This window comes from Etheostoma spectabile, chromosome 9 (assembly GCF_008692095.1).
Source record: "Etheostoma spectabile isolate EspeVRDwgs_2016 chromosome 9, UIUC_Espe_1.0, whole genome shotgun sequence".
Taxonomy (NCBI): domain Eukaryota; kingdom Metazoa; phylum Chordata; class Actinopteri; order Perciformes; family Percidae; genus Etheostoma; species Etheostoma spectabile.
In genome coordinates, this window is record NC_045741.1 from 25131577 (window position 1) to 25152758 (window position 21182).

Sequence of the window (21182 nt, forward strand, 5' to 3'; positions counted from 1 at the left end):
TACATGTTCACCTACTACAGTACATGTACAGTACATGTTCACCTACTACAGTACATGTTCACCTACAGTACATGTCCTGACACAGAAGCTGCCTGTACTGTACCTATACTCACTATGATTTAATTGGTGTCTCTGAAGCTCAGAAAACACTAAAATACAGGTTTTGGGACAGAAAAAGCAAGTAATGACTTCAATGGTGTATACAGTTATCCAGGTCGATAACAATAAAAAACGTGTAATGGAAATTTAATTGAAGAGTTAGACATCCAGACAATGGTTTATGCTGGACTAACAAGTGAGGTCATAAGGCTCTGAGACGCATAGCTGTGTAGCGTCAGCATGAAGGCACGCCTACAAGTGATAGAACCAAAAGGGAGCACATATAATGAAAATGAACCATGTCTTGTGAGTTGTTAGTTTAAATGTGCGTATAAATAAAATGTATTTCTATTATATGAATGCTAAAAATGTCCAAATTTGTTATTAAAAAAAGATAATACTTTCTTTAAAAAGTTAAGGCTGTCAGTGTTCAGAATACACACCTTTATGGATTTTTGTAAGACCATCCAACACCCCCCCCTTTATTACCCAGCATGAAAAGGTGACAGCCCGGTTACAACCTCGATGCTGAGGAAATGGCCTGTAAATAATAACGTGGGGGGGGAATGACGCCTGTGGGCACTGGTGGCTCCTTCTTCTTGGCAGTTGCAGGATGTTGATAAGCCTAACATTTACAAACGCTGGTAGCTGCTGAATATTCTGTTTGATTCAGCTCCCATATTTCACACACACGAGGTGTCAGCACACTTCATGTGGCGACACCTCGTGAGGTCTACACACGTCTACGTTGTGTTTACAGTGACAAGAAGCAAGTGTTGAAGCAAGTCAGAACTAGTCAGCTGTCTGCACAATCTCCTGTAAAGGCCAAATGATAGACCTGTCAATTATTTTAATTGTCATGCACAAGAACATGTGGTGCAATATTACTCGTATTAGGCTGCAGGTGAGCATTGTTTAGGATTGGACGGTTGATTGAGGGTTACGTAATAGTACATTTAATACATTTTAGAAACAACGAGGCAGGCAGATCCAGCCGTCAGTGGTTTTAGACTCTTTTGTGTGGTTGGAATTTTAGAAGATATTGTATACTTTTATTCCTTAAAAGCAGAATGAAGTTACCCCCCTGCACACTTCTAACCAACAACCACCACACACAGCTAGGGGGTCATAAGCAATGATTGAGAGGAATTATATTTGAATGAGTCAAAAGAGAGTTGTGCTAAATGCTACACATTCTGCTGTTAAGGATAATTATGTTTGTGTATTTGTTTTCAGATGCCTTTTAATGGTATAATGACTCCTCCTGATTTGTTTTAGTTGATCCTTGATTAACTTCTTTTATGTTATTTCTAGTATTTATTTATTGCCCATTTTAATTAGGCAGCAAAAAAAGATTTGAAATCTTTCTTATTTCTGATTTTCACTGCAGCTAACGACTGCTTTCATTCCTGTCTAATCTGTTTCACTATCCATTGTCAAAAGGTGAAAGACTTTTGTTAGAATATCTCAGAGGAAAGTGACATACTGTATATTCCATGTGAGTAGGACTGGATCTGAATATTTGTTCGATGGGTAGGTATTTGACTTTCAATATTATTATTTTAAATGTGCATGCAAGCTGAAATTCACTGTGGTATTTGTCAAGATTAAGCTGACTGCTAAATGTCTGCTAGCCACTGGCTAATGGCGCTATGTTGTCCATCTCAGCCAATAACAGAGAAGTGTTGAGTTATACCAGGAAGCAGTCCCTCGTTGGTAGAAGTCTGTACGGGTCTACTGAAGCAGCCTGGTGTCGTTATCAGGTGACCTGAAGGCTGGCTGAGCATTCATTCACACACACTGTCTGTTGTCAACGGTCAGTCTGTCTGTGTGTGTGTCTGTGTCTGTGTCTGTGTCTGTGTGTGTGTGTGTGTGTGTGTGTGTGTGTGTGTGTGTGTGTGTGCGCGCATGCGCCGTAAATCAACGTACAGTTCATCTGGACAGTTGATTGGTTGTGCTATTCTGTACCCATCCTTCAGGTAGGCTGACATCTCAAAGGGGTCGATATCGACGTAGGGGGTCTGACCCAGAGTCATCAGTTCCCAAAGCGTCACTCCGAAGGCCCACTGTGAAAACACACAGGATTAACACTGAGGCCAGCACTGACCATTCATATAGAATCATTTTATCATTTATACTGTTTATTGATCCCCAGTGGGGAAATTACAATTTACACTCTCTTTTGTAATCATAACCATTTCTATTCAGGGTGCGGAAAGCCTGTGGTGCCCACTTGCATTTAAATACAAACATGTGCCACAGGAACAATGCAAGGAAATAATGTTGAAAAATTGATACAGAATATAAATCATTGCTGGAAGGTTTTGTTAAGAGACAGAGTAAACAGTAGGGTGGCTGTTATGTTTCGGGAGACTGAGGGTTCAAGGACCCGTGTCAGCGAGGGCGCCGCCCTGCATGTGTTGATGTGTTGACCTACAAGAAGGAAACAAGTAAAAGAAGCATTTCCTTATTTGTGTTACTCTTCTTAAGCCATGTCTTAGGTCACACTTCAAACTAAACAGCTTACAATAGGTGTTGACCCTGAATGTTGGGAGTCAAGCTAAAGCAAAACTGGGCAGCTACTGCTAACTTGACAGTGCCTTATGAACACAATACAATAAACAATCTCTAAAAAGAGCAGGTTTCTATTGTGTTAGTATGTCACAACCTTTCATGGGGTGACACCAAGCCTTTAAAGGAAGTGAAGGGAGAGATTCAGGGCACAGTGATGGGAGGGCTCCTCAGATGAAAAACCGGGATGTACAGTAATCCAGCTTGTTCCCAAATCAGTGCCCAGCCCACTGCCAACATGGCTTTCTCATCCTGTCCAGCTTGATATTCAATGAGCACAACCACTGACATATGGGTACGGAGTGTTAATGTGCATAACACCAGCATGTGCTCTTATGATGCTACACATCTCCAAGTACTTGTCTGGACTTCCCCTAAAGCTTAGTTGGTTGGTAATGCCAGCCCTCTGTTAACTGTAAGTGTAGGGGAGGGGGGGTGATTACTATGAAGCAGTGTGACCATAAGAGGAATGCAGAGGGGTCGGGGCATGTCTGGCTGGTGTCTGAGCTGTGTCTCGAAGGATCTGTTGAGCTTCCCGACTATCTCCGCCGCGCCCGCTCTGCAATCCTGGGACAGGAAAGAGGGCCAGAGACCTGGTGCTCAACACTCTCCCTCCCTTCCCCTTGCCACCTTGACCAAGTGGCTTGGATACAATTGGGGCCATTTCCTGCATCACCCTCTCTGTATCATATCCCCTGAAAACTTTGTAGTTATAAAAAAAACCTTAAGAGACAGGAAAGGTTGCTTTTATGGTGAATACACTGTCCATAAATATTAGATTGTATGGTTAAGAAGTACTATAAAGTATATCTGTTATTGCTTACCACGTCACTCGCACTAGAGAAGTCGTTGTTGAGCAGGCTTTCCAGGGCCATCCAGCGGACCGGCCTGTTCTCATTATCCCCCAGACAGTGGTAGTCCATGGGAAATAGGTCTCGGGCAAGGGCATTATCTGTAATCTTCACCTGCATGTTGTCGTCAATGCTGTTGGAGTGCAGTACAATTTTTTTGCAATTAAATTCCAAACCAAATCACCTAAAAGTTCCAGTGAAGAACTGAGGAGAAATGATGGCAGCTCTGAGCAGGGTCAGGGACACTTACACGCAGTTCCTGGTAGCGAGGTCTTTGTGTATGACCTCCCTGCGAGCCAGGTAGCTCATTCCACACGCAATCTGGATGGCCATGTAAACCAAGTCTTGCTGAGAGATTGCCTGAAGGAAATGAGGAAGAGGGAGACAATGTGTAGTTGAGAAGCAGAGAAAGGAAAAATAGAAAAAGGCAGCGAGTGGGGACAGGAGACCACAGCTAACGCGACTTTACGGTGGCGAAATTGGTCTTCTGTGTCAAAATGTTCTTATTTCCTTTGAAGAAAACACAATCAACTATGGGTCAAAGATGGGAGTCACAAAGGCAAAGAATATTTCAGTCTTTAAATGAAAGAACACTAATGTTTATAGCCACAGGCATGGCTCTAGGGATGGCAAGGTCCGTCTCTGGCACCATCAGCAGGCTGACAAATTTGCCTTTTAGTAAAATATCATGAAAACTATTTGATGGATTGCCATAAATTGGTACAAATATCCACCGTACCAAAAATATGACCCCACAACCTTCCCTCTAGGGCCACGATGAGGTTGACAGTTTTGGTTTTGAGATAAATGTCAGTAACAACTTTTCCTGTAGCACCATGATCAAGTTCTCTGACTGACATTGGTAGGCATGCTAATCTGCTAAACTTTCATTTTTTTGCTAACATGCTATCCTGAAGCATTTAATGTACCTGAATTCACAAATATGTAGGGTGACAATTGTTCATTCAGGAGAATGGATAATCATAGTTATGGTTACAGTTATTTATTGGTTAACTGTAAAAACAAAAGCTACAGGTGACATTAGTGTGAAATGTACAATTACAGTATTAATACTTCTAAACAACTTTGTACAATCTGGATTTCCCTGTTTGAGCTAGAGTCTGATATTCAAATTAAACAACGAGGGCTTGAAGACAATGGCCTGGCCAGCAGGTGTGTCTGAGAAGTTCTCCGGACTGGCAGCTCCTGTGAAATGTATATAGACATCCCGAAAAGCTTAAAAGACAACCTTGCCTGTAAGCGAGCTCCTGACAGTAACAATATCCCATACTAATGTGTATATTGTTTTTATGTGTTATGTTTTATTTTTGTATCTGATCTAATTCAGCCAACAGCACGATCTCTGGCTCTGACACACACAGCTCAGGCTGTTTAATCTTCTCTGGCAGCGTACAGTGTGATACAACCCAGATTAATTATTCCCACAACAAGGAAAACAAAGTCTTTGCCACCAGGGAATGAGGATAAGAGCATTTTAAGTCAACAACTCAAGGAAAAGTGAGATGGGTGTTGCAGCTGGTACCAAACAGCTCCGTCAGGCTCGGTGTCTCCACCTTTAAATGTTGGGTTGTCAGTGAAGAAATGATGACTGTGGAAAAGGTCAACACAAAATACTTTTTTCCCCCTCAATGTTCGACCTTCAAAACCAGATGTTCACTTTCACAATGAATGCCACAGTGTAGTATTGTGCTTCCCTCAGAACATTAGCTCCCCTGTACTGGTACATTCTGATTTACAGCTCAATGTTTATTGCAACAGCGCAATTTAATAACTATGTCTTTGTCTCCTACATCTGCCAGAAGTACATAATGAGATTGCTGAGAACGAAGGTGCTGATGTGTTACCTGAAACTTTAAAAAGTGGTTTTGATTAATGCAAATGGATGGCAAGCTTCATCTAATGAATGAAAATTGTTTGCTACATCTGTATTTTGCTGCTGATTGATTGGTTGGATCTGTGCTGTGGCTTTGCCAAGCACATCAAAGACTCTCTGGGGTTAACCTGTACAAAAGCCTGATTGTCTTTACATAAAAAGTTCTGCCTCGAGCACCAACTTCATGGCTATATCAACAGTCCTAATGACAGTGTGAACAGTAGTTACTGGTAGGTGTTACTTTGGGGTGACTGCTGCAAACACACAAAACATTCTTTCAGGCTTAACTCTTTGATAGAATCACATTTTTTTCTCCAATTTGGGGAATTTATTTTAATAGCTGTATGTCTCAGTGCAAGACCCACATGGCTTACATTGAGGCATTTATCTTAATGGTTTAATAAGGGACTCGTGTTTTTTGATCTGCCAAGTTGCCGAGTTGAAGCCTTACCTGTGGGTTGTTAGCCTCAGCTAGCTTGCATTGCCGCAGGAACAGCTTAAGATTCCCCCAAGCCATGAAAGGCAACAGCACCATGGGCTTCTCTCCGTCCTCCGTACACACGTGGCTTATGGGTAACAGATTTCTGAAGGTGGAGAGAAAGACCAACTGAGGAACAGTGTGTAACACAGCTGTACATACTGTTAATGTACATGTGTGGAAGTTAGCTGCACGTCAAAGGGACGAAAATACATGTTAGCGGGGGGCTCATCCAAAACATTGCCAAAATCTGGAAGAGGAAGTCTCAGCAAGTATCAATTTGTTGCCCTCAAAAAGAGGAAGGAGTGGACCAACATGAGGACTTCTTCACAGAAAGTTTCTTCACAGAAAGTTAAAGCACCAAGACTCCTGATGAATTTGAGGCATAATTAGAGAAACTAACGCTACTGTAATCTTGAACTTAGTTCAATGCATACAGGGTATGACCATACTATCAAAACTTAAATATTTTCTTTTTAATCAAAATAAATGATAATTTTATGGAAGTTACACCAGAACAAGTAAGCGAGCAATTTGTGGGTTTTCCATTAATGTCAGAAACATGTTTTGTTCCCACCACAGTCTATGGTACAGTCTGTGCTCTGTGTAAAAATGCGGTGCTCTTTCATCAACATTTAAAAGACGAACACAGTAACCACTGTGACGGAATCCAGTGTCAGTGGGTTAGGAGTGAGATCTGAAACTGTTGCAGAAGTGGACAACAGTGATGTTGGTCTACGATGCATACCACATCGGGGTTATGTGGTGTTTTGCCATTTCTTCTTGTTTTTAAATATAATTCTAGTATTAAAATGTTTGATATTTAGATTAACAATAAAAAGGCAAATGCTGCACAAATTTAACAGTGATTGGTGTTAGCTTCCTCTCACCTATGATGAAGTCCACGCAGCTTGCAACTCTCAGTCAACATCATGGTCACCTGCACCTCAGACGCATGATCTGAACAAATGTATCAGACACATAATCAGATTTTTGGGCTGCAAAGGGCTGGAATCAACCCCCGGTCCGCTGTGATAAGGACTGAGCAGAACATGGGGCGCCCGCTCAACCAGGTGAGCTACCACGGCACCCCATAAAATACGATTTAAAAAAAAGCAATGTGGCAGAACGAGAGTGACCTGCGCGGTACAAAAGTTGAAATGTTAATGATACAATGTCTGAGTAACCCTAACCCTAACTTGAGAGGAAATCTGACTTGTGCCAAGCTTACTGAAGTTCAGTTTTTAATCTGTGTATGCAGCTTTGCCATCGTCTGGTACTTATGGAAGCAGTATTGTTCTTTCCCCAAAAGGCGCATGAGGAAGTAAAGAGTGTAACAAAGCTAAGACTGGCATGGGGATATTGTTCACTGAGTGTTATCCACCCCTCCCTGAGTAAACATGAGAGAATGGAGAGGTCAGAAGGCAACTGGCAGAGAAAGCTGACACATGCTTCTAACAAAGAACCTGAACGTCCTACATAAAGACGTATTTTCACTGGCGTGCATGAGTAATAATTCATTAACTGCCAACTCTATGTGCCCATTTACTGGATAGGTAGGTTTCCATCCAACAACTTGCATCATACGTCTTATGTCTTTGGCATTACAATCATGTCATGACGTTTCAGTGATCACTTTCCCAACCAACACACACAAACACACAAACATTAATAAGACAACACACTTGAATTGACATTCATTTCTTTGACAACATTGTGCATTAGAGAAAGGACTGAGGAAATACCTTTCACTGTCTTCACAAAGACCGGCTTTTCCTTACTGGGGTCCTTTTCATCCAGGAGCACACCGTGGAAGATGCGGCCAAACGTGCCTGTCAAAGACCAACCACATGTTTTTATTTGAGGAAAAGGGCATGAAAGACACAGCCAGAGGCACCACATTCAAAGATTAATGTGACCTCACTCACAGGTCGCCATGCCTGGCTGATCTTTGGACGGAGGTGGCCAGGCTTCTGCTTAACATGCTTTGTCTCTTAAAGGGATTAGGCAGCTTTGGCTCTTGTTTCCCTGACATGAGCCAAAACAAGAGAGATTCATTGGAGCTAAGAGGACCTTTCATCACTTAAACCGATTCAGAAACACATACGACGTGAAAAGGCCAAGTGAACGTGCTCATCATCTCCTTTGTCTAAACTGTCACCCCATTGCTCCAGGACTTTACTGAGGTAAATGCCATTTAAGACCATAAACCATCAACATAAACTTAGAAAAAAAATCTGAGCCCTAAAGCTAACCATGCCTTGTGTTTCAACAGGAGAGACGGAGCATAACAACAGGGTTAGTGTTTAACTGTGCCCCCCCCGCCCCTACCTTCTCCGTCAAGCCTGTCTGGTCCTGCTGGCTCTCAAAAACAGAATCCAATGCAAAGTTCAACCAACTCTGAGGCATTGCCTTGTATGTTTTGTATTTGACATTTCTTAGATATTATCTCTTATTTTTCGTGTGTAGGACTTGCTGTATTTGTACGCCTGACTTCACTGGCAAACTACCCACATACATCAAGTTAAGACAGGAAGTCAGATAGATACACAAGTAAAGCTATCTGCCGGTGTGTTTACTTGCAGATAGTTGTAGAGCATCCTGATAGTATAGTTATGGCTACCAGCATTACAAAGCATTGATAGTTACATCAGGGTAGGTCTTGATTGAAACAGGACTTGATAGCATGTGATACAAATAGCACCCAGCGGGAGGGGGAGGCCATGCAAGTCGGGCCTGTGTGCCCACCAACGTGATCAATGGTGCAGGATGAGAACAGAGTGGTTTGAAAAATAATTGCAGCAAATTTAATGATTTAGCAACAAGAGCGCTGGCTAGTGGCCGATTAGAGTCACATTTTACACACAGCCTCATTGTAGCATGGTGAACTACTGAGTCGAGTTTTGTGTTAATTAAGGTCAATGTTGCAGAGACAAGGCTAATTGTTAGTATTTTTAAGATGATTTTTGGGCATTTTAGGCCTTTATTAGACAGGACAGCTGAAGAAAGGAAATGGGAGAGAGTGGGGGGGGTAAAGACATGCAGCAAAGGGTCACAGGTTGGAATTGAACCCATAGCCAATCGTGCTAGTTGCTAACTTTAAAACATGAGGGTCAACAGATTCTACTTGCAACCTTTTGTGCAGATTGGACTCATGGCTTAAGAGGAGTTCAGAAAAGTAGGTTTTAGATTTATTGTGATTTTGTGAAAAATATTATAGGTGGAAATATTTTCACACATGGATGTACAGATTTTGAATGTGCTATGGATGGTGTGGGAGTTACTGGTCAAAACGTTCTAATCTTGATTATAACACCACCTGCAGGTGGATATGTTTCATTGTTGATGTCTGAGGTAGGTGCACCCTTCTATACCTCCTAATAGAAATGGTATCTACATAACTTTAGGGCATATTGTGCAGTACCACTTTTATTTACGAAAGAATAATAATAAAAACCAGAGGGGTCTCAATAGGGCCTCAGCCCCTTCGGGCTTGGACCCCTAATGAAAGTAGATAGCAGATAAATAGCAAGACCAATAATCTCAAAGGGATGCTTTTGCAATTGAAATCCAGCTTGTGTCATCTTTGTGTGGGCAGTGTGTTAAGATGAACAGTGCGTGCCTTCCCTTGCTCTGCAAGGCTAATGCAATAAACACAAAGTACAGCTGTGAAGATAGAGGCTGTGTTGCAGGTATTTGGTCATAAACTAAAGTAGTGGACAAAATTAAAAATTTGACCTACTGGTGGAAGTAGATAAAAAGTCAGAGGATCACCACAGTTATTCCAATCCATCCTAAGTGGAACATGAATGTCCATCCAGTAGTTCTTGACAATTTTCAGGCTAGACCAAAGTTGTAGGCTGACTATTCGACATTGCCATTCCTTGAGCCATGGCACTCGCGAAAAACATTTAGGGGTTCAGTTACAGCTTTTGCATGGTAAATGGTAACATTTTATAATAGCAAAAAAATAACTTGAACAGAGTATTAGAGTACCATAAACCATCAGAGGCCCTCTGATGGTTTATGGTTTAAGTGGCATTTGAAAACAGAACACCCACACTTTTTACTTCCATTGCGTTGTAGTTAGCCTTGGGTAACTCTTACATCATGCACACAGCCACACTAAACCCCAGTGTGGGCAAATCTCCAGAAAGTGAAGTACAGTCTTGTTCAGCAAGAGAAAGAGATTCAGAAACATCACTATCTTAGGCTTTCTGTCAATATGTAATATGCCTCAGCAAGAACAATCCTTTGCTATTTTAAGTTTGAGGCAAAGTTTTACGGATCTGATGAGGCATGCTCATACAGTACGTTGCAGGATAAAAGCAGCATTCATGGCACTGTCTTCTTCTTCATCAGACACATGAATGCACAAGGAGAATAATGAGGATGTTCATCATTAAGAAAATAAATTGACCTTTTTGTATGATGGCATTCATTAAGCCACTGAAAATAAACAAATACAATTCATCTATACATCAGGATAAAGATTCCACACAATGTTGATGATGTTTAGCAACATTCTGCAACAACTTCATAATTTTTCTTGCACATGTTTCCAAACCGTTTCTAGCAACTTCACTAGTTACAATTCAGCTGTTCAGCTAGATAATGGCAGCTACCTACAGTTACCAGCAGTTAGCAGTTCATTAAGCAACAAGTAAAACTATCTGTCCAAAACTCCGTAAATCACCTTGGTACTACAGTCCCTGTTGTCAAACTGGCCTGAAAAAAATGAATTTTAGCAAAAAGTCAGAATGGTTACACTTTAGTTGAAAGCATCTGACAGTGTAATGAAACTTTATGAAATCTTTATAAGTGCAAAATTGTTTTACTTTGCTTGAGGTCAAGGAAAACATTATATCACAATCGTAATGGTCTTATGACAGCCAATGTAAAAATCAAGATCATATGACAGTTTAATGTAATGTTGACATATAAAGCAAAAACATTTTTTAAGTGTCATAATTAGGCCTGCTATGACATATTCATGACAGGTTATATTGTCTAGTTTAATGTCAAGTTTCCGTAACACATACATCTCAAACAATGCTAACTTTGCATTAAAAGAATCATAGTTTACTAAATAACACTTTATGACAACAGTCATAAACATTTTGTCATGGCTGTGACAGTTTTGTGTCAGTCTTATGCACACCCCTTCAAAGAAAGTGTTACCAAATGAACTATTACGCTGAAATCATTGGCTTCTACCGAATACCCCTTGCCCACTGCATGACAATCTGTGAGCAGCACTTCTTTGCCAAAGTCAGACTTTCAGAATTTGTGTTCTTGAGATAAAGATCACACTTTTCTGAAGAATACAAAAGTGTGAGCTTCTTTAGAAGAAAGGAAGCATTAGAATGAGAGAGAAACAATTAAGACATATACCTTCATGCAAGACATCCCGTAATGTGACTCTCTCCCTTGAGATGGCAATGTCTTTAACTTTAGCTTTGGCCTCCATTAGAGTAACACTCCTCAGGTCGTTCTTCTCAATGCGGAGAGATGGGTAACCTGTGAGAATGGAAAAAACACATACTGGCTTGAAATGCACACCGGGCTCATCTTAATTTAAACCGAACACTAACAAAGGGATTGACAGGCCTTTGAACCCTGATTAACATGGAAAACAACTTGGGGAACTTCTGCTTTCTATTACTTTGACAGAGAAACACGTCTTACTCACAGAAAGCTTACTTATAAAACACACAGAATCCTCAGTTGAATTCTGTGAATTCCAGCAATTACAAGAAACAGTCAGCATCAAAGCAACCTCATGTAAAGTCCTGTATTTCAGCATTTCCTTTACATAACCTCCGTATGTTGTTGCTGTCATTAGCTGCTAGCTTACTGTGGAAGGAGTGAGATTGGATTTAAAAGAAACACTCACACACAGTAAACGTGACCCTTTTCTATAAACACACTTCATGTGTACACAACATGTCAGTGATGAGAGATTCACTGGTACTCAGAAAGACTCTGCCAGGCTGAACTGTGCACAGGTCTTTAGACAAACAGACAGTTGAGAAACCAGTGGAGGAATGGAGACAATGGAAAATTCACAGACTAACAACCTTCTGAAATAGTTGCAATGACAATGAGGCCTCAAGAAGAAAGCTGCTTCTTCTTCTGAGCTGCATCTGATACTTATACAGAACTATCTGTGTAGAATCTCTAAATTGTGATCTTGATATGATATAAGAATAAAACAGGGTGGTTAAGCTAAGGCTTTAAATAAAATAAAGATCAAAAACAGATCCCATCCAGATTCAAAGATGCAAAATTCAAACATAGCAATAAAAAAGTTGTAAGGTACTTTAATTAAAAGAATAAATATTTGCTGTAGCATGTAAAGTGTAAAGGCCTTTTCCTACTACTGTGAGTTGTAACAAAGTACAGGTGAATGCTGCCCCCTAAAGGTCAAACCAAGGGTGCAATTTATTTTCAGCACTGAATGAAAATGAATACAGTTCTGCACATCTTGGAGACAATATAGTAAATAGCATTTTATTTATATATTTATGGTGTCTTGTCACACTAATGCACAACTAATACTTTCTAGCAAAAACACTGTTTTTAAAATGCATTGTTAACCTGAAGTAATCAGTTTAACAGCCAGAAACCATAAACAGTGGTCCAAAGAATAAAGAGTGATTTTTCCCTGTCCATACTACATAGTAACTGTGCACACATTGTGAGATATATATATATATATATATCTTATATTCATTTATTATATAATATAATATTATATATATTATTATATAATATATATATATATATATATTATATATAGTATATATATATACATACATTACACATAATTACACCCACACACACACCACATATATAATATAATATATATTTTGTGTGTGTGTGTGTATGTATATAACACATACTACATAATATATACATAATACACATACATACATATACATTATATATACACATACATACATACATATTAATATTATATATATATATATACATATACACATATCATATATATATATCCACAACACATATATATATATACATATACACAATATTATATATATACACATATATATAATATACATATACACATATTATATATACATATACACATATATATATATATATATACACATATGCACACATATATAATATATATATATACATATACACATATATATATATAACCACAGTATATTACGCACATATATATATATATATATATATATATATATATAAAAAAAAATTATATAAAAATATATTATATAAAAATTTGTGAGCCGCTCTTACATTTTATTGGTGTAGTGCATTGTGGGTCAATAGTGTCCACCTACAGCATGTTAGAAAAAATCTGTTTCTAATTAAGTATCTAATTGTATTGATATTAAATGCCTAAATACATATATGTGTAACTTACATCAAAGCACAACAAGCTACTAAACAAAAGTGACAAAATTTCAGCACAAAGCCGGCGAGAAGCAGTGGCCAGGATTTTGAGGCTTGAACCAGCCACCAGGAGGAAGCCTTCATTTTTCTATAATTGATGATGATAATTGATGAATTCTATTACTTTCACTCTACTGCTCATAATGCTATAATTAGAAGCATGTCATTACAGTGCAGAAATGCAACCATACACAGTTTTTTATCCATCAGTGTCAAGAAAACTATGGGCAAAACATGTCTAAATTGTTAGTGTTCGTTATTGTACATGACAACAAAATAGTATTGTAGGTCTGAGTCCTAAGTTGTAGCTGGAGCTTTACTGCAACTTACTTTTGGTTTCATGAGGGGGAACACCAGGGTTTTGGAAGGAGGAGGCAGCAAGCTGGAGAATGGGTGCAGAACCAGGGTGATTGTCTGATAACAAGAGTAGAGGGGGAGGGAGTGAAGGGTGGGAGAGAATGGGAAAGATGTGATTGAATGGATAACTCACTCAAATGACAACATGACCTGAATGAACAAATGAATACTGTGGTTGTACATTTTCAGCTCATTCACAAAACATTAATCAAACCAGACATGCTTGCAAGTTGAGTGCACCTTCCTTTCAGGAGTTGACTAAAAAAGGGTGGACGGTGAAAATAATCCCATTCAGCAAAGCATAAGACATTAGGAATGGACACGTGGGTCAAACACTATGCACAGGAGGTGAGAGGTAGCTTTGTATCCACAAGAGGGCAATGAAGGATCACACACTGACAATATGGCACAAAAATAGCTGATGAGCTTTTTTTAGTGTTTTTCAAAATGAACCATAAAGATCAATGTTCCATTGAGATCAAGATTAATGTTGTCACTATTTCATGAGGTAAATACAGTCAAATGTTTGATTCTCCCCACAGAGATATCCCCCGATGTGTAGTTCTTTCTGCTTGTAAACTAATATTGATGGTGTTGGTGTACAAGGATGGCTAATAATCATTTGGAAATTCTAGGAAGTTTCTGCTCCCAGCCAAGAAGTAGTCCAGCCAATAATACTGCATTAAATGGCAAATTGTCATTTTAACACTTAAGTTTTTGTAATTTAACAAACAAGATCTAACCTGCTAGTTAGTGGTCTTTAGAGGTGTTGGTAGGTAGATTCTGTTCCTGTTGGACATAGCCAGGCTTGCTGTTTCATATCATTATGCAAAGCTAAGCTAACCCGGCTCCAATCTTCTCATCTTCCTCATTTTTCATAAAATGTAGAACTATTCCTTTAAAATGGAACTGACAAAAACTACTAAATCAGTTTATTGCTGGCATATAACAGACCAGTATGAAATTGGTTTACAATATGGCATAGGTACAAGGTGTAATTTGGTCAGTTAAAGTCACAGGATAAACAGAAAAGAGCCTTCTGGCAAATAAGGAAATATTTGTCTTGTAAATTCTAGGGCTGCTGTAGTAACCATGGTGATGCTTTTATCATTGTGACCCTAATCTCATTTTGTGGCCCCATTACTTACACTTTAATTAGGCCAATCCCCATAATAAAGCAAAATTGTTTATTTTGCAAAGCATGCCAGATTATTTCCACATTACAAGTTTACCTATAATTACAATTGGGTCCCAGCCAAGTGCTGGGTTAGTAATCTTACTGCCACCTAACACCAACAACAACACTTACTAACAAAGAACGCTACTGGAGGAAATGTGTTAGAGTCGAGATTAATTTACTATTTAATCCACTTTGGTAAGAGATTAAATGGGAGAAAAAAGTGATTACATTTTGAATACGGTTCTGATGTAGGTGGGTATAACGGTTAGCTCCAACTATAACTTTGGTCCTGTTGTCTGTTTCCCAGCATGCTCTAAATTCACATCAAGTTCAACATAAAAGACTGCCTGTCCTTCCCTGCCTGCTGATCAGATGGCCGGACACAGAGCACACATTAAGTACAGTACATTTACACATTGCTCAAACAGTAAAGGGTCACAAGGGTAGTAGCAACATCACTGCATAAACTCTGTTCTTCATTACACTCTTATGATACAAGTTAAGTTAAGTCGATTATTGCATTTGGAACAGCATGGACTTTTGCAGATGCCAGTGTGAAAAAACAACAACAACTATGGTAGCCTGAATCCGACTGAATGTACTTGAGTACCTTGAGGTGCCATCTTGTACATGTAATTAACTGTACAAAACTGTTCTAATGGTTTTAATATGAAACATGACATGATGTTGCATCGTGTTACTGATTGCCTTGCTTTCAGAAATGTTGTGGTGAGAGGGAATAAAATCTCTTACTGGTGACTGGGGCTGCGTTGTTTGGCGTGTCAGCCCTCAGGTACTGTGTGGTCTGGGTGGATGGCTGAGACAGGCCCTGTGAGCTCCCACTGTCACTCACACTGAAACCACAGACAAAAAGAAAAGCCAGCTTATTAAGAGGCAGCAGGGTTAAGTTGCACCAGCAATTGCTAAATCCATAACTAAGTTTGTGTGTAAAGTCCTTCCTAAGTTCTCAGTAACTATTTTCTAATTTCTGCTAGTTTAAAACCAGTGATTTACTAAATGGGGTTTTGCCATTAGAACATCTTGTTTTTTTTTTGTTTTTTTTAATGATTATTTTGTGGGCATTTTTAGGCCTTTATTGACATGATAGCTGAGCTGAGAGAGGATGCCATAAACATTGTGGGCCGCGTAGTGGATCACGGCTGTGCTCCTTTATCAGGCGGTGGCACACAACTTGCATCTTACTTTAGGTCATATAACTCTTTCAAATTGTACCCACCATTTTCAGTTAACGATTGAAATGTCTGCCGCCCAGATAGTCCTCCATCGGTCTTGGAAAGTGAAACTTAAATCTGTCATGGGGTGGTTGGATTTATTCACGCCGATTAAAAAGATTTATTAAAAGCTTCCTTCTTTTCAAAGTTTATATGTACAGCATTATATGCTGATATTTATTTCATAATATTATATATATATATATATATATATATATATATATATATATGAACTTATTTGGAGAAAACAGGTAGTTATTATTAAAAGGGCGGCTGTGGCTCAGTGGTAGAGCGGTTGCCTGGCAATCGGAAGGTTGGTGGTTCGATCCCCGCCCCTGCAGTCATTGTCGAAGTGTCCCTGGGCAAGACACTGAACCCCGAGTTGCCCCCGGTGCTGCGCATCGGAGTGTGAATGTGTGTGAGTGTTTATCTGATGAGCAGGTGGCACCTTGTACATCGATATCTGATAACCTGCGTAGCTGCCTACAGCTACCTAGAGTGGAGATTACAGGATCTTAAACAACTGGAAAACTTAAGTGCAGGTTTCAACTTGATGTAATCCTTTCTGTGGGGCTGACCTATTTTTGTTGGTCTTTGAGCCGCAGCATTCTCAAGAAAACTTTCTAAGGTGACAAATACAAGGCTGTGAATCAGCTGGTCTGTGTGCTGGTTTTCATCAGCTTCAGTATAATGAGTTTACTTTGCTTAGCTGACACATAAAGACTATGGTCAGTTTGGAACAGGGACAAACAAAGAAACAAACCTGTCCTCCATCTCCACTCTCTTCATGCTGTGCAGGTGCAGGATGGCCAGGATGATGGCCACGAGGAAGATGACAATGCAGCAGACGCTAACACTTATGTAGAATACCTGTGTGGAGGTGGTGGGGGGATCATCTAGTGACGAAAACAAGCCACACATTCACAATCAGAGACAACAAAGGAGCACACAAAATGCTATTGATATTATAAACAAAGTATAGCATTAATATGAGGTCAGGCGACAGAAAGAGACTAAGTGCACTTAGGGTTAATGGAGGCAAGGAATGGTGGAGGCTGTGCCCAGGATTTAGTTTCTGAGAGCTTTTCTCATCTCCTCTAAAAGCATCTGAGGGCCCCTGGTTCCTTGGGCCTACCCAAGCAGAAGAGAGAGAACCCACTAATGGCACTTTGTTACTGGGGCAGTGGGCTCACAAAGACCCTGCATAAATCCCACTGGAAGAGGACAGCCACACCAATAGGTGGGGGGTGACAGAGTGCACTTTGGTTATGGAGAGTTAGACTATTTGGTACTGCTATACAGAAAGACTTCTCAGTACTAATTTAGCCGGCGTCTTAGACTGATGCCACCTATGATAGACAGTAAACAGAGATGCTACAGAGGGATAAGTAGAGCATGATGTGGAGGTAAGATTACTTACACTCAGGCCGTGGAAGCGTGGTATTGTTGTGGGGAATGGGAGTCTTTGGTTCAGAATCTATTTCTGTTGACAAAGAAAGAAGAAAAGAGTATTATGTCGACCGAAATCAACAACTAAAAGGCATTCACACACCTCCAATACTCAGTGCAGTATGTAATGCTGAAACAAAAAAAGCTTAACTACTTTATGAAACTAAAACTTCCCTTGACAAAGGCTGAACTCATTTTTCACCGTCAGTCATTTGTGACCACATGCACCCAGAAAATAGATAGCCGTGTTTTTCCACCTCATCTCGTTAACTCAAAGATAAATCTGACCGATGCCACATTAAAAAGCAACAGCTGAGTGTGAGATGTCATTTCTGTATACAACATAACAACACTATAAATGTGGTATTTGTAATTTAAAGATGCTTTTCTGTGGTGTTTTAAGCAGTTTTAAAAAAAAATATGCAGAAGCCTAAAAAGGAAATTAAAACCACTAAAGGGCTAAATGGCTGCCTCCTGCTTCTTTAGCAAGTGAGACCAAGTTTCAAATCTCTCTCCCTCTCATTAAAGAACAGGATTAAATAGAATATTTGAAAGACCAATTACATAATTGTCATTGAAATGTCAATAACATTAAAAAAAACTTCCATCACCGTGCTCTAATAGACCTTATTCATTATATTTATAAAACAAAAAGCAATAGGATAAACATGTGTTTTGCTAATCAACAACATCCAGTATTCCTTACTCTAGTTCATAGTCGACAGGAAAGGACAACCTCACAAGTGGGGACTTTGTTAGAGGCCCAGGAACACAAACCTGAAATAGCTTTTTAGGTTAAGCTTCCCGAGTTCATGAAAAGGCTCCAGCAATTAAAAACGACCATAAGTCGGTAAACTCAGGGCATCATTATAAAACAGCATACATATTAGCATACATCATTGTTTGTCTTCTGCTACAACACTACAGATACAATCCAAAAACAAAGTTGATAGGTATGATTGCTCAACGTACATTTTGCACCACTCAGGCATACAAAGAATCTCTTATGGCTACTAATCTGACTCATGCTCAAAATAAATGTGTTTCCATGTGGAATATGGTCACTTGGCCACATGTAATTATCTTCAGACAGTTTGAAAATAGCACTGAATACAGAATACAAAAACCCGTTCATCACCCACTGTAACTCTTTAGAGTATGTGACACAGTGCAAACAACACTGAGTAAAGGCCTCACATTCTCCACAGACTTCATTTTCTATGTAGTTATATTGTTTTAGCAAACTGTTACTAATGTCATGTTCAAGGGCTCAGTTCCACTGAAATGTCAAGGAGAGCCAGCAGGCAGAGTCATCATTACTGTTATTAATTAATGTCATGCCCGATGTGACTCAAGTGCAGATGTGAGCTGCGCATGCGTCACTTTGCGACCAGTAATTCAATTTTTTCAATTCAATTCAATTTAATTTATAGTATCAATTCATAACAAGAGTTATCTCAAGACACTTTACAGATAGAGTAGGTCTAGACCACACCAAAATTTACAAGGACCCAACAGTTCTAGTAGTTTCCTCCAGAGCAAGCAACAGGGCCACAGTGGAGAGGAAAAACTTCCTTTTAGGCAGAAACCTGGGACAGGCCCAGGCTCTTGGTAGGCGGCGTCTGACGGGCCGGTTGGAGTTAGTGGAAATAACAAAAATAGAAAAAATAGTAGTTTGTAGCAGTTCTTTGTAGTAGTTCATGGCATAGCAGGGCACTGTGCGGCATTACAAGGCACAGCAGGACGTAGCAGTAATGTCTGAAGTAGCCTCCAAGATTAGGGCTGCACATTTAATCAAATTTTAATTACAATCACGATTCTCAACAGATAGCAGTCGGTTATACAGCAGTCTCAAGGTTCACCAGTTTACTAGTTAACGCAACATTTTGTGCCGTCTGTGTTGTTTTTCAGACAACAGCAGTGACCAGTGCTAGTCGGTGCTAATTAGTGTCTGTTAGCTCACAGGGCTCTAGGGTACTAGTTAGTGTCTGTTAGCTCACAGGGCTCTAGGGTCAAGTTGTGTCTGTTAGCTCACAGGGCTCTAGGGTGCTTAGTTGTGTCTGTTAGCTCACGGGCTCAGGGTGCAGTTAGTGTCTGTTAGCCAAGGCTCTAGGGTGCTAGTTAGTGTCTGTTAGCTCACAGGCTCTAGGGTGCTAGTTAGTGTCTGTTAGCTCACAGGGCTCTAGGGTGCTATTTAGTTCTGTTAGCTCACAGGGCTCTAGGGTACTAGTTAGTGTCTGTTAGCTCACAGGGCTCTAGGGTGCTAGTTATGTGTCTGTTAGCTCACAGGCTCTAGGGTGCTAGTTAGTGTCTGTTAGCTCACGGGCTCTAGGGTCTAGTTAGTGTCTGTTAGCTCACAGGGCTCTAGGTGCTAGTTATTGTCTGTTGCTCACAGGGCTCTAGGGTGCTATTTAGGTCTGTTAGCTCACAGGGCTCAGGTTGCTAGTTGTGTTTGTTAGCTCACGGGGCTCTAGGGTGCTAGTTATGTTCTGTTAGTTCACAGGGCTCTAGGGTGCTAGTTGTGTCTGTTAGCTCACGGGCTCTAGGGTGCTAGTTAGTGTCTGTTAGCTCACAGGGCTCTAGGGTGCTAGTTAGTGTCTGTTATCTCACGGGCTCTAGGGTACTAGTTAGTGTCTGTTAGCTCACAGGGCTCTAGGGTGCTAGTTATTGCTGTTAGCTCACAGGGCTCGAGGGTGCTGTATGTCTGTTAGCTCACAGGGCTCTAGGGTGCTAGTTAGTGTCTGTTAGCTCACAGGCTCTAGGGCGCGAGTAATATTTTTCCCGAGGTCGCACCGGTGCACCTAATGTCCTCGCATCCGCTGCTTCTCCACAAAAAAAAAAAGTTGTTTATATGGATATGGTTTAATTTTGCGTAACGTGACCCATTTATTCTGTAAAGGCGTGCCTGTGTTGGATCTCTCCTCTTACTCTCCGCGCAGCTCCGCCCCTATTCACTCACACACGGCTCCCAGCAACACGAAGAGACAGAGAGGCGACAGCAGTGGTCCACACTTCTGACATTTGTCTACAGTTTTAATTGTTATTTATACAGCTGTATATTGTTAATCATGAGAGGCAACCTGTATTTGTACCTGTGTTTCCGCTGGTAACTCTGCTATTGCGGTCGCCACGGCAAAAAACACAGAAGTTATTTAATGCAACTAACTTCAGTTCGTAGGGTAACAGCGTGTGAGACGGAGCCTGCTGGACCTGGGCCAGAGATGTTACCCACTGGGGGCGAGATGGACCCCAGCCAGAATTTATCTTGTTCATAAAAATGCGCGAAGATACAGACATTTCATACAAACGTGTGTAACTCTGCTCGACCCCACCATTTGACCCTACTGTACCTTTCATAATGAGTCAGCTGTCTCTCTGTGAGTAGCATATATGTCCATTGCACCCCCCCCCCCGCCCTCTCCCTAGCTCTTTGTAATCAGTTATTGTTATTGTTGAAACAAGTGAAGGCGCTTTCTCAGAGGTACATAAAAAAAAATCCTAGTCTATTTATTTCAGATAGCTAATTTATATTTATAGGTGTTGCAGCTGTATGTATGTACAACATAAAACGTCAACATAAGAAGAATGTAGCATGATATAGATGTGAAAGCAGTTATAAATAGCC

General features: G+C 40.2%; 1 protein-coding gene across 2 annotated transcripts in view; it reads right to left on the reverse strand.

The window, feature by feature from the left end:
• The window catches only part of ryk (receptor like tyrosine kinase), a 44701-nt gene that overhangs the window by 1423 nt on the left and 22096 nt on the right, over positions 1-21182 (reverse strand). Inside the window, exons 5-15 of one of the 2 annotated variants that reach the window (XM_032526249.1) lie at positions 17529-17591; positions 16872-17004; positions 15630-15730; positions 13670-13753; positions 11288-11413; positions 7639-7725; positions 6784-6853; positions 5867-5999; positions 3772-3881; positions 3495-3654; positions 2029-2165 (exon numbers count right to left, since the gene is read on the reverse strand). In XM_032526249.1, coding sequence (XP_032382140.1) covers positions 2029-2165; positions 3495-3654; positions 3772-3881; positions 5867-5999; positions 6784-6853; positions 7639-7725; positions 11288-11413; positions 13670-13753; positions 15630-15730; positions 16872-17004; positions 17529-17591 — 1204 coding nt within the window. The remainder of the gene's footprint in view (positions 1-2028; positions 2166-3494; positions 3655-3771; positions 3882-5866; positions 6000-6783; positions 6854-7638; positions 7726-11287; positions 11414-13669; positions 13754-15629; positions 15731-16871; positions 17005-17528; positions 17592-21182) is intronic. The other variant, XM_032526250.1, reaches the window with a different exon arrangement.